The sequence below is a fragment of the Apus apus genome, chromosome Z (genome assembly GCF_020740795.1).
Source record: "Apus apus isolate bApuApu2 chromosome Z, bApuApu2.pri.cur, whole genome shotgun sequence".
In the NCBI taxonomy this organism is placed as follows: Eukaryota; Metazoa; Chordata; class Aves; order Apodiformes; family Apodidae; genus Apus; species Apus apus.
In genome coordinates, this window is record NC_067312.1 from 28,166,117 (window position 1) to 28,179,990 (window position 13,874).

Sequence of the window (13,874 nt, forward strand, 5' to 3'; positions counted from 1 at the left end):
CTTTAACTGGGAACTTCTAACCTTTAAAATATCCCATCAGAAGATATATATTAACACTGTTAAATTAATTATCTTCTCTCCATCTAGTCTTATGAGAAGAGAAAGCTGTGGTCCTGTCTATGGCACTGTATTCACATGTCTAAAATGAAGTGAATAGCACAAATACCATATAGACCCCAACGTAAACAGACTTTCTTTTTAATCATTAAAAGGAAGATGATGATTCTCATATTTCTTTTCTATCACAGAAAGTTCCATGTCAGACACCACCTATTAAGTGGGTTGAAGGACACAAGGGTGTTTTCAATATTGAAGTGCAGGCTGTTTCGTCTGTTCATACTCAGGTAATGCATCAGAAGCGACACACGGCTGTAGTTTCATTTCCAAGAGAATTCAGATGTCCCAGATGACTTAGGAGGTTTAGGAAATTGAGATGTTTAAGCCTTCATACATTTAGAAACAGCTAACAGCTATGGAAATAACCTGATATACTCACCGAATTAAATCATTTGGTGTAATGAAATCTATCGGTACAAATGAACAAATGAGGAGATTCAGCAGTAAGTCACATCAAGCAACAGGAAGCCTGGTGTCCTCTCAGCTCAGCAAGGATCTGCTTAGGCTCTGAAAGACACTGGCAGGGCACAGTGCCAGTTTCTGCAGTCTGCATCTTCTATTCTGCAAAGCTAGTTCAAGCCATGTACCCACATCTGCAAAGAGAGCACCTCCCACTCTGGTGACAGGTTATACAACCAGAGTGGTTCAGGCAGTTTAGCTGTCAGTGTCACATGGTGTGGGAACACAAGCTTAGTGCTGAATGAGAACTTTTAGATTCTCGTTATTTGAATGTGAGAGGAAACTGGAGCTTTACCCGTCTTATTGGGATACTTGTTGAAGCAAAGCAGCTTTATTTTGTTTCTGCTGCTTTACAGCATCTCCTACCCATTATCCCCTTCCAGATAACCCTGGTAGCTATGACAGAACAACTGGAGGCCCTGTGTCTGAAGCAGGTCCATCACCACTTTGCAGCATGCTTTTTAAATACAAGTAGGGCATACTCATAAGGCTGGAACTTAGGTGTGGGTGGCAGAGGGACTACAGATGGAATTTTTTTAGAGAAAGGGAACATTAAATGAAGCAATCACATTAGTTAAGGCTTTACCTTTTCTGTGTTCAGTCTGATCTAACCAGAATCTGAATTTGAGCCAGATGAAAGGGAACAAACAAAAGGCTGTTACAGCTGCTTTACAAATTGATCTCTAGGGCTAGCTACCACTGCAAGCCAGAACGGTGAAAATATTTTCTCTCATCTCATCTCATCAGGTGGGACAATCAGGCTTTGATTAGTTAGCAGCAGGCTGAACTATACTGACTTTCTTAGCTATGGCTGCACTGTATTTGCAGGACAATCACCTGGAGAAGTTCTTCACTCTCTGCCATTCTCTTGAAAGTCAAGTGACGTTCCCAATTCGACTGATGGACCAAAAGATTACAGAGGCTGCACTGGAACATGAACTGAAACTCAGCATCATCTGCTTGAATTCTTCACGCCTTGAACCTCTTGTCTTGTTTCTACATTTGGTACTAGATAAACTTTTCCAGCTGGCTGTACAGCCCATGGTCATAGCTGGGCAGACAGGTATTTACTGGTGCATGGCTTTGGAATGGTAGTGCAAGCAACCTAGAATTGTGGGGTAAATGATTGCTAAACATCCAGACTCAGATTTAGTATTTGTGGTACCCAATTTCAAAAAGCATTGTTCTTCTCAAGACAGTTTCACTTCACAATTCAGTCAGTTTTAACTGAACTACTGCCTTCTGTCCTTTTTCCCCTACATATAAGACTCCCAGACTCTAGTTGGGAGATATGTTACATTGTAATACTTTACTTACCTGGAAATATATGTCAGAAAGTGGGTTGTTGATTAACTTCATTTGGAATTTGGTGGTTTTGCAAGGCAAACACCAGCAAAATCACTTATGCTACAGCAGACATTGCTGACATTTGGGCAGACATATCCTCTGCCCAAATATCTTTAGACAAAATTAGGTGAGCACAAAAAAAGAGAGGGTATACTAATATACACATCTTTTTCTGTTACAAGGCTGCCAGTTTCCCATTACAGATGTTAACTCTGGAGGGAAGGCATACTTGGAAACAGTGGTATATTTTATTTAAGTTATTTTGGTAATCAGCACTTTTCTTCCACTATAATATATGGGGAAAAGCCTGCTAGCTTGCATTTTTCTGTCAGCTGGAGAATAATGAGTCTTCATGTTCTTCAGATAGGTATTTTATATGAAATGTGTGAATGCTCTAGAAATGGTGTGTCATGGTTTGGGCCTAACAGGACAAAAAAGAGCCAGCCACACTGCAGCTCACTCAGCTTCCCCCTCACACCGCTCCACACACCCACACAGACACACATTCTGGGATGGAAAGGACAAAGTCCAACTAGAAGCTCATGGGTTGAGACAAAGGACAAGTAGGATTCCTCAGTAATTACAGTCACTGGCAAAACAGACTCAACTCGGGGAAAAAATAATAATTTAATTTCACACCAATCAAACACACACAGGACACAGACAACACACAGAGCAGGGCCTGCATATGTTACCCCACCCCTCCCTTTTTCCCGGGCCCAAATCACTTTGTTCCCGGTTTCTCTCCCTCCTCCCCCCAGCGGCACAGGGGGACAGGGTATGGGGTTTAGAGTCAGTTCACAGGCTGGTGGTTCCTGCTGCTCCTTCCTCCTCAGGAAGAAGGATTCCTTACAGTCCTCCCCTGATTCCCCATGGGGTACCTACCATGGGAGAGAGTCCTCCACGAACCTCTCCTTCATGAGTCCTTCCCACGAGGTCCAGAGCTGCTCCAGCCTGGGCTTCCCACAGAGTCACGGGCTGCTTCGGGAACACCCAACTCCCCTGGCGCTGGGGTCTTCCAAAGATGCATAATCCAAGTCCACTGGTCACAAAATCCAAGTCCACTGGCCAAGTTCACCCCTCCTGGCACCTTCAGGGAATGTTCCACCACGTTCCTTCATGAATGCAAGGGGACAGCCTGCAATCTTGCCATGGGTTGCAGGGAAACTTCTGCTTTGGCACCTTCTTCCCCTTCTTCCTCACCCACCACCCGGGATCTTCACCCCAGCACTACCTTTCACCTCTCCAGCACAGCTCTTCTTTCCCTCTAACTGCTCTCTCCGCTTGATTCTTTCGTATGTTAATCACAGAAGCCCATCTGTTTTCCCTCTAATGGCTCCTTGGCTTCCTGGTTTTGGAGCAGGGGGAGCTTCTCAGCTTCTTACAGGAGCCACCCCTGGGGCCCTTCCCCCACTACCAAAAAGTCCCAACAAACCAAACCAGAACATGGTCATTGAGAGTTTTATGCAGCACAAAGTAATGGAGTAGCAGTGATTGGGTTGAAAGTAATTTGGTCTACTGAAGAGTGGTTATTTGCTTATGCTGACCTTAGGTCTGGTCAGGTATAGCAGTTGCTGTCTAGAGCTTTGAATTTGTTAAGGACTGAATTAAAGCATATAGGGTTAGTTGTTGGTATAAAGAATACCCTCCCCTAATTATATTGTACCCTTCAGAGCTGAGACTAACTCTTGCCTTTGTTTCACAGCCAACTTCTCACAGTTTGCCTTTGAATCTGTGGTTGCAATAGTGAACAGTCTGCACAACAGCAAAGACCTGAGCAAAGACCAGCATGGGAGGAACTGCCTTCTGGCATCTTACATCTACTATGTATTTCGTCTGCCAGACCCTCAAAGGGAAGTAGTCAAACCAGGTAATACTGGTGCAAGGGCTACAAAAGCATTCTTTTCTCTCCTTACATGCTATTCAGCAGGTACTCAGTGCTTCTGAGAGGAGGACTTTGTGACCCGGCCTATAAAATAGGAAAGACAACTTTGCAGACCCAGACTGCATAGCATTTAAACACAACACTGTTCAGGTATAACATTTGTTTCAGAGAAAGGTCAGGGAGTTGGGTGCTGCAGAAAGCAACATGAACTTGCCCCTATAATCTCTGTCTATCAGTTGTCATTTAAGATGCAGGGTTGAAGTGAGAGGACTCCACAGCTACATGCAATGGAGTAGTTTCATGAACATGAAAGTGAGAGACATCTAAACTGAGGCTTTCTTTACAGGAATTTCCTCCAAAAATTACAATTGGCTTAAGATGCCAGTTGGCCTGTACGTGAGTAAACTACTTTCCGTGCAAACCAACTTACTGCCGAGCAGCATAGGGCCAGGCTCTGCCATTTTCTCCATCACATTATGGATGTCATCAGACGATCGAATCCTGTACGTTAACCAGCAGGTTGAGGGATGTAATCCCTCTCCTCATACTGGTGAGGCCACATCTGGAGTACTGTGTCCAGTTTTGGTTTCTCAGTACAAGAGAGACATGAACATACTGGAGAAAGACCAGTAAAGGGTGACAAAGGTGATGAAGGGACTGGAGCATCTCTCCTGTGAGGCAAAGCTGAGAGAGCTGGGTCAGTCCAGCCTGGAGAAGGGAAGGCTCATGGATGGTCTTCAGTATATACAAAGACCTGAAGGGAAGATCCAAGTAGACAGGACCAGGCAGTTTGCATTTGTATTCAGTGACAGGACAGGAGGCAATGAGTACAAAATGAAACACAGGAGATTCCCTCTGAACATCAGGAAACATTCCTCTCATGTGAGGGTGATGGAACACTGACACAAGCTGCCCAGAGAGATGGTGGATTCTCTCACCTTCGAGATACTGAAAAGCCATCTGGATGTGGTCCTGTGCAACTGACTCTAGGTGGCCCTGCTTAAGCAGGGAAGTTAGACCAGATTACTTCCAGTGGTTCCTTCCAACCACAACCATTGTTATTCTTCTGCAGTCCATTGTCCTAAAGCCTATAGGATTCACTTGATCAATTGCTATGTATTAACTGTTAATACCACCTGTGCTGTGGGAGCTAAGGATATGTAGGCCCTTTTATTTAAATACCCCTTGAGGGGTGTTTAGACTGATGTTAGAATGTGCTAAAATCTCTGAGCTTGCCTACACTTGGAAATTCTTTATCCTTGAAAAATAAGGTCTATGGGGAGGCTGAAAATTAGATAATAATTCAGGGAAATTCCTGCTGGCAGTTCTTGCTTCCTTGGATACTTTGAATCTGGTGTTAAATGTTATGTATATTGAATGTGATACTTTGTTTTTTAGGCCTGTGAATCTTGCCTTAAACTAGAGCAAATTAAAAAGAGGTGATGGGAAGAAGGAGGTATTATAATAGTGCTTGCTGCTCAGGTAGCCCTGTTAATCTTTTGTTACTGCTTGTGCAATCCCCCTGTGAGCTACTGACTTGGAAAGACATCAGCACCTTGTCATTCAATGCCTATGCAATTTGTTAATTAAGTAATTGGTGGTGAGATTTTTAGGAGCCTTATGCTATGTAAAATGCTGATCCTATAACAGCACTGAGCAAAGCTGTCTTGAACCTCATGTTTGTCTCCTACATATGTTCTTCAGTCTTAATTCAAACTTCTCCCTGGGCAGGTGCAGGCAGCAGTGCCATTCTGACAGAGTCCCGTTATTACACATTTGGACGCACTTCCGCAGCGTCTGTTGGCAGTAAACTCCTGCAGAGCAGAGTGATAAGCTGCAGCAATCCTGACATCACTGTTACACAAGCTGCTACTGATGAGGAGGTCAAAAACATCATGTCTTCCAAGGTAAGAGAACAAAGTCAAATATCTGGAGATTTGGAGAAACCTAATAATCTAGTTACAGTCTTTGCAGGTTGGATTTACTTCTTGTAAAAGCACTGTATGTCTCTCCAGAAGCATTTGCTGTTAAATCCCATTGCTAAATTTTGATGTCTCTTACCAGTGAAAAGGGCAAAATATAAGAACTCTTGTCTCTATTTAGTAGATTAGAAAGTCCACAGAAGGATTTGCTTTTCTGATGTGCCTCACTTTCCTGTTCCTCCAGACATTTAGCTTATGTTCACATCTGGTGACATGGGCTGGTCGAGGTTGCACTGAGTCAGTTTGAGAAAAGACACTGGGGACTGAGTGAAGGACTCCTCAGAATGAAAATAGTTTTCTCAAAATGCACTGATAATTATTCTCCCTCATTTTAACCTTTTGACACTTTTTTTTCTTTTTTTCTTTTTTTTCTTTCTTTTTTTTTTTTTAAATCACAGAGTCTGTTTGGTGCTGAATAGTTTCCTGTTTAAAAAAATATAGGCAATTAATATGACAGCAGCCTCATGGTTTTGTATGGCCAAAAGTACAGACACCACATGCATATGTTGTATCTTTCAGGATAGAAAGGACAATGCTAGCTAAGAAGCAGGATTTTGTTTCCCTGGTTGGCACCTGATGCCTGCTGGTCTACAGAATCCCAGGCTCATCTCAGAGTTCTATAAGGACACCTGTGCTCAGTTCTCTAGGGAAACCACAATCTAGAGTTCCCCATTCAGCAGGAGCTGGGAAGCTCTGCCCCTGACAAAAGCGGTTTTTTTTTTCCTGTGCATGGAGCCTGCTCCTAGCTGCAGCCCTGGCAAAGTTCTGCAGCAGCTATCTACTGAGCTCTGAACCCTCCCTTTTCTTTGACTGTTACAAATGTAAAATACTGCTTCTCTAGCAGATTACTTTCAGAAACATTTTGAAGTCTTTTCTCCTAAGTGAATGGTTGCTTATCTTCAGCAATTAAACCAGAGCTAGTAAGATTTACAGGATTTGCCAATGTATTCGATTTGTTTACATGGACATATGCATTAATCCATAGCAAGTTTATATAATGTAAATTTGAACTTAATAGCTTTAGGAATTTTACTATAATGTACTGTGTCCTAAAAAAAAAAAAAGGAGCGCAAGGTGGTTTTTTTCCCAAAATTAATACAAAATTAAAACGTTTGATAGTACAGCTTCAGCACATTGATAAATGTAGCAGTTTATAATTGGCTGCGTCCATTTCACTGCCTTTTAAATCGTCATTCTTTTAATGGAAGGAAGACTACTTAATTTTAGATGTAGGGTGAATTGTAGTGATTCTAAAATGCGGCTGTAGTGCTAAAACTGGGCAGGTGATGTCACTGTTGTCATTTGCACTCTCCTGCTGCTGCATTCAGGTAATCTCTGGCCTCCACTGGGAAGGGGGATGGGGAGGAGGAAAGAGAAAAGCTTTTTTAGGTGAACCTCTGCGCATACCTTAAAAAAAAAACAAAAAAAACAACAACAAACAAACAAACCCAAAACCAAAACAAAAAACAAAGAAACACACAAAACCACCAGCGAGGCTGATTTATTCTCTGTTAATTAGCTTAGGTTATTTATTAACTTACTATTATGTGTTTCTTCTGGTTATGCCCTCCAGCCTGTGGATCACAGCTCCAGTCGGATGTCTTTCTATGTTGAAGGAACAAAAGACATGCAAAGCGCTTGTTCGAGTCCAAGGCCATCCAATAAAAAGGTAGCTTACCAGTAAGCATGAAAACGCACATTAGCAAAGCCTGGAGCCTCCTGAGGCTGTTCTGGTCATTAGTGCTTTTAAATTAGGAGATAGGAGGGGGAGAAACACAACAAAACAACAACAAAAAAAACCCCAGCTAGTTTTATGGAAAAAGGAGTTTGTGGTGGAATATTGAATCAGTGGGTAAATATTATGCAAACATTTCTGCGTCTGCTCCAGACTCTTTAGATTCCTTTTCCAGTGCAGATTTAGACAAGTAGCAGCCTGCCTGGATCCTCCCTTTGCTCTTGTTCTCAAGGTGTTAGGACTTCTGTCTTTTTCCACTGCTGTTTACCCTCGGATACCTGCCTTTACATGTTACAGCAAATTGCATTCAGAAATGTTTTCCATCCCTTTCTTCTGTAATGAATGTTTTTCTTTACCCCTTTCAGTTTCTTTTAGAACCAACGAATTCCTTCCTCTCTTGTGTATGTATTCCCAGATAGCTTTTTTAACAACATAGAAGATACCATATCACATAGATAATTTTTTCAGATCTGCAGCTCATGTTTGGCATTGATCAGCAGCTGTGGCTTTAGATGAAAAAGCAGGGAAAAACCCTGCAATGAGCAGTTCAGAATCTGAGTTACAGCTAATAAACTCTCCTTTCTTACTCCTGTTTATTGGTTTGATTTCTGCCAAAAAGCAGAGAGGTTTGTACCAATCTGAATATTGGGTGGATTAATACATCCTGTTCAAATTACATGTCCTTAGGAATCTCATTAGCTTTATTGTTTGTGTAAGGTATTTAAAAAAAAGAAAATAGACATTGCAATAAATTTTTAGTTCAGATTTTAGTTTCCTAAAGTTTAGATCATTGCAATTGGGTGTCTTATGGCCAGATCTCATAGCACAAAGTATTGTCTCCATCTACAAACCTCTGTACAAGCTCTGCTGTGGTTATTGCTGTGTCCTTCTTTCCTGCCACAGGGACAATCTTACCCCTCTACATTATCTCAAAAAATATGGATGTGCTAAATGGAAAGCTGCAGGGGGGAGAGGAGAATGGATCTCCTCCCTGTCATGTACACAGCCAATGGCCTGAGGGCAGACCAAAGGCATTTCCCAGTTTAGTTATCCAGGATTCTGAATCCACAGAAAAATCGGTCCCAATTTTGACACCAACATTCCTTATATGTAATTTTGTTCAATTCTGCCTTCTGATCCTACAGGGATGTCCACAGATCCCCATCCGCTACTGATTCTCCAGTATGGAGAAGTTTCCCACAGGGAAGAGGAGTGTTGTTGAAACTAGAGGATTAGTTGATTGAAAACTATTTCCCAACACTCTCTGTTTATTATCTAGCATTTCCATGAGGAGCTGGCACTGCAGATGGTGGTCAGCACGGGTATGGTGAGAGAATCTGTCTTCAAATATGCCTGGTTCTTCTTTGAGCTCCTGGTAAGATTTGACAGTGATACTTTAGAATAAGTAAATGTTGAACTGTAGGAGGTGTTCCAGGCACAGATTTACTTGGATGGTGATCTCTTCAATATTCAGCCTACTGTGAAAAGGTGAGGTCCCAAATAATGGAAGTCCAACTAAAGAATTCTCCATATTCACTCAGATTTCCCACTGACAGCCTGTAATGGCAAAGTCCTCCATTAAATACTTGTTAAATATAATAAGTATCTTATTCCCATTTATTAACTTGAAGCAGTAGCTTTACTTCCAGTTTGGGCATTTTTAGGTATCTTTTTTTTCTGCTTTACAGATAAAGAGTATGGCTCAGTATGTGCACAACATAGAGAAGCAAGATAACCCTCGAAGAAGCCGGTTCTCTGATCGCTTCAAAGATGATATTACCACTATAGTTAGTGTGGTTACTTCAGAGATTGCTGCACTTCTAGTCAAACCACAGAAGGTAAATGCATGAAATACGCACCATGGATTCTTGCTACTCATCCTACTTTATTTTGACCTGTATTTAACCCCTTTTCACCTTCAACAGTATCATTAGAATTAGTGCAAAACCAAGGTAGTGTTTTCACACAGACCTTAAGACAGAATTGTGGCTATGCAAGGGGCAGCTTTGTGCTCCCCTGGCAGACTGTTTTTATGCAGCGTAGCTACCCAGCCTGCTTCTCAGTGTGGCTGCAGGGTGTGGGGACAGAATCCCCTTTCCTTCCAACAGGAAAGGCTGGATGCCAGTTTTCAGTGGCAGTGCTCCTTTACGCTAGGTTAGCAGGGCATCAAACTGCAGCCCAAGCAGAGCTTATTCCTTTTATCCCCCTTTCCTGTTACCCTCCTTCCTACTGCATATAGTGCTTTATTCTGCATTTGGCTTCTCAAGCTAAAAAATTGTTACATCAAAAATGTTTTAATGGAACTATAGGTTTCTCCAAGAGATTAGTATTTTATAGCTTCCTCACAAGAAATACACAGGTTTTTATGGGCTGTTAACTCAATATGATTTTGATAAAGTGAGTGTATAGAACCCGATAATGTGTGAAAATCCCACACCAGTGTTTGCAGAATTAGGGCCATTGGTTTGTTGTACAGAGCAGCAGTAGGTAATGTCTGTCTGATGTTTAAACCCAGGCAGTAATAATCTGTGTTTCAATACATGGTTGAGCATGTCAGATAGCCCTGTGATTCTACTGTGATATGTCTGGAATATTTTAGCCTCCCAGTCAGGTAGTGGAAAACTGATTTTTTCTTCACAGTAGAAAAATGTTTTGCTGTATAAATTCCAGATCGTAGGAAATAAACAAAACAAAAATGTTGAAAAATGAAAAATTAAATCATAACCACCCTGCGGTACTGCACACCTGTTCTCACTAGTCAGACACACAAGTAGAGGCAACATTTTTCTCAGTCATCTCCTGTCAGTCTTCAGAGAACCTACCTTAGGGCCCTGAGTATTAAATGTTTGCAGATCCCTCAGGCACCATCACAAACTTCTCTGGTGAACTTCATATGCTACTGAGCTTCTGTTATTTAAATGGCTGTGTTTGAAGTAACTGTAGCCTTATTTAGAGGGCAGGTGAAGTTCTTTTTGATTTTCACTTGGGGGCTGCACAGCTGGTAATCAGGCCAGTTCTAAGCATGCAAGAGCTTAGCTGCTGAATGGTGAAACCCACAGATTTATCTTACCAGTACCTTTTTATCATCAGTTTTACACTTACAATTTCTAAACAAGATGCTTGGCAGAGCCATTGCAGGTTTTTATTAATAATTTAAAACAGTGTTTTATGTTTTAAGTACCTGAAACAGCATTCTCTAATGTCAGAGCTTCAGGTTGCAAGGTTGCAGCCCATAGGGAATTCAGAACAGGTCCCAATTGCCTTTCATTGTTATCAGCCTAAAGGTTTGCATAGATAAAGTTGTTAATTCATCCTGTGATATTCCTCTGTGAAAGCTACAATAGGTGAAATAATTTACAGGATTAATTCTGTATGATTCTTAAAAGATAATTTAAATTGAAGAACTGAAACAATCCTGTCCAGTATGTTTCATGAGAGTTATGGGAGCTGTCCCCTACACTTATTTTTAAATTATTCTGAAAAGTATTATATGTTTATATAAGTTTTATACATCATAACTGCATTTCTTTTGGTTGTTTGTGTTTTTTTTTTTTAAGGAAAGTGACCAAGCAGAAAAAATTAATATCAGCCTGGCATTTTTCTTGTATGATCTTCTTTCTTTAATGGACCGAGGATTTGTATTTAATCTCATCAAACATTACTGTAATCAGGTAGGCACCATGCATGATAGGGATTATATCTGGCTTTTGGCCAGCCCAGTGTTCTGTTCTGTTTGATTAATTTATCCATCAAGATCCTTTGAGCTGTGTTAAAGGGACAGGTAAATTTCCTATTTCCTATTGCATATGCAGAGACTTTAAACCTCTTTTGATTTGTAGTCTGCAGAAAAAAACTGAGTGGAGGTGAAGACTCTTGAAAATGTCATGCCTTGCACTGCTGCAGCACATCCATGGACCCACTTTTCTTCCCCTACTATTTGACATCTCCCAGCAGCAGGGTCCACAGGCCATACAGCATCTTTCAGTCTCTGACTCTTCCAGTGTACTGCTGTGAGGCCAGTATTTAGATTTGAGTGGTTCAATCAAAATAATTAATCTCTGTCTTCTTGTTTTACAAGCCTAAAAAAAAAAAAAAAAAAAAAAAAAAAAAAAAAAAAAAGATGATGCAGGGTGTTGTTATGAAATTATTTGTTGTATTTGAAGGGAAAAGTTTTGCTTCTGTTTTGTGATATACCTGCTGTAGTTTTTCTGCCAAAGGAAGGCTCTGTCAGCTGATGGTACGTTGGAGAAGGCGAGGTGGCTTCCTATAGTATGTGCAATACTCTACTGATGTCATTGTTGATATGAAGACAAATTACAAGACCACTGATGCTCTGTGTTACCTCACAGGACTTTTTATGAGTTTGCCACAGGCTAGGCAAAGTTTTGGTTGGTTTCATCTTTACATCATGCAAAAAAGAAAAAATATTGTATGCTTTTCTTCGGGGAGGAAAAAGAACCCAAAGAATTTATTATCTCTTGGGAAGCTGGTAAGCCAGCCGGGGAGAGAGAAACCACCACAGCCAAATAAAGAGCAGCTAACAGATGGAAACTAGTTAGATACAGGAACAAATGAACATTTTCATGCATGCTGGGCTATTTGTCTACTTCCGTTTCAGGAAACAGGATATTTCACAGCATGGTAATTTAAATGGTGCATACCCATCAGATGGTACTTTTTTTGTTTGTTTTTCTAGCTCTCCAATAAGCTGAATTCACTCTCCACCCTGATTTCCATGAGGCTGGAGTTCCTGAGAATTCTTTGCAGCCACGAGCATTACCTCAATCTGAACCTCTTCTTCATGACCTCTGTCTCTGCTCCACCATCACCCTCTCCCTCCTTATCCTCCCAGGTAGGCATCCACTAGACAAAATTGCATGAACATCACATGAAGCATTCATGTAATAGAAGACTTACATTGCTCTGTATTCAGATACTTAGATTAGAATTAGCCACCGTTGGGTTGGGGAGAGCAACTTCCCTCCTGAAAGAAGAGGAGAAGAATGAAGTCTAAGGGAATACTACTGCAAAACTGCATCTACATAAGTTAAAACTTAACATTAAACAGATACGTGCCCATCTGGAGATGTGCAAACAAAAAATTATTCTTAAGGTAGAAGTACAAGGTCTAAAAGGAACATCCTGTCCATAGACAACCACAGTTTCATGTTTCAGTGTCTGTTTTGGAGAATTACAGCATACAGGAATGCACAGCAAACTTTCCATCCTTCTAGCTGAACTTCTTGTTCTCTGAGTGGGTGTAGATGCTACCACTAGGCGTTAGTGACTAAAACACTGCAATTTTCAATATCCTGGAATAATGGATTTCTGTTGAACCTTAGTGTTGTTCAGAGTGGGATTATCATGCTTTGCTTTTGAAATAGCAGCATTCTTTGTTCTGGGTTCCTCCTCATACCAGTGGTGCAGATGATGATACGACTTTGCCAGTGAATTCTCTGTTTTCTGGACAGCATTTTCCTTTTTATTTGGACTTTATGATTTTTCTGTGTGTCCTGAGTAGACACAATTTTTGTGAATACCCCTCCTAATCACTTCTCATTTCTCCCAGAATGTCATTCCCAGTACACTCACAGTTTTCCAGACATGACCTGCTAGTGACATAGCTCTAGACTTCCTGAATGTCAGGACCTCCCATCAATCATCCTGAGCATGGAGTTCACAAACACATTCAATAAAGAAATTATTGTCTGGCATGCCACACACTGTATTGCCAGTCTTGTGCTTTTCTCCTCTGCATTCTGCTTAGATGGTACCTTCCTTTTGCCATGGGGCTGACACCCTAACAAAGGGCACTAGCCAGGCTGTCTTTCACCTCAGTGATCTTGCAGAGGTCAGGACTGGGATGAAGCATTTCAGTGCAATGCCCCACACTTGCCACAGTCCTTGGATGCAGGGAAATGAAACTGAAGCTAAGAATGGTGAGACGTACAAAAACACTTTGAGGTGACCTGTGGCACAGACCTATGACTAGAGAAGCTAAGATGTCCACAAGGCACATATAGCAGCAACTTTCCATTTCTGAACTGGTTATGTATCAGTCATAGCTATAAGTTATAGCAGTTTGAAGACTGCTTTAAATTATGCCAGCTGCCAGCAAGCTCAGGTAAGGATTTCCAGGTGAAAGGAAACATTGTTTGCACATCTTTCCTGACCTTACTTCGGTGCTAGACAGAAGAAGGCACAGTGCAGAACTTCTGACACTGAGTTCACTCTTAATGTAGGGGCAGCTTCTTGCTGTACAGTGCCCAATGGCTGCTCTGCAACTGTAAGAGTAATGTAAAGAGTTGTAAATATGGGGAAAATTCTGACTCTGTATCTTGTCCAAACT

General features: G+C 41.3%; 1 protein-coding gene across 1 annotated transcript in view; it reads left to right on the top strand.

The window, feature by feature from the left end:
• Positions 1–13,874, top strand: part of DOCK8 (dedicator of cytokinesis 8) — a 69,017-nt gene that overhangs the window by 27,177 nt on the left and 27,966 nt on the right. The window contains exons 18-26 of the mRNA XM_051642074.1: positions 249–344; positions 1,405–1,639; positions 3,629–3,793; positions 5,540–5,715; positions 7,364–7,459; positions 8,805–8,900; positions 9,214–9,363; positions 11,083–11,196; positions 12,222–12,377. Of these exons, the coding sequence (XP_051498034.1) occupies positions 249–344; positions 1,405–1,639; positions 3,629–3,793; positions 5,540–5,715; positions 7,364–7,459; positions 8,805–8,900; positions 9,214–9,363; positions 11,083–11,196; positions 12,222–12,377 (1,284 nt within the window). The remainder of the gene's footprint in view (positions 1–248; positions 345–1,404; positions 1,640–3,628; positions 3,794–5,539; positions 5,716–7,363; positions 7,460–8,804; positions 8,901–9,213; positions 9,364–11,082; positions 11,197–12,221; positions 12,378–13,874) is intronic.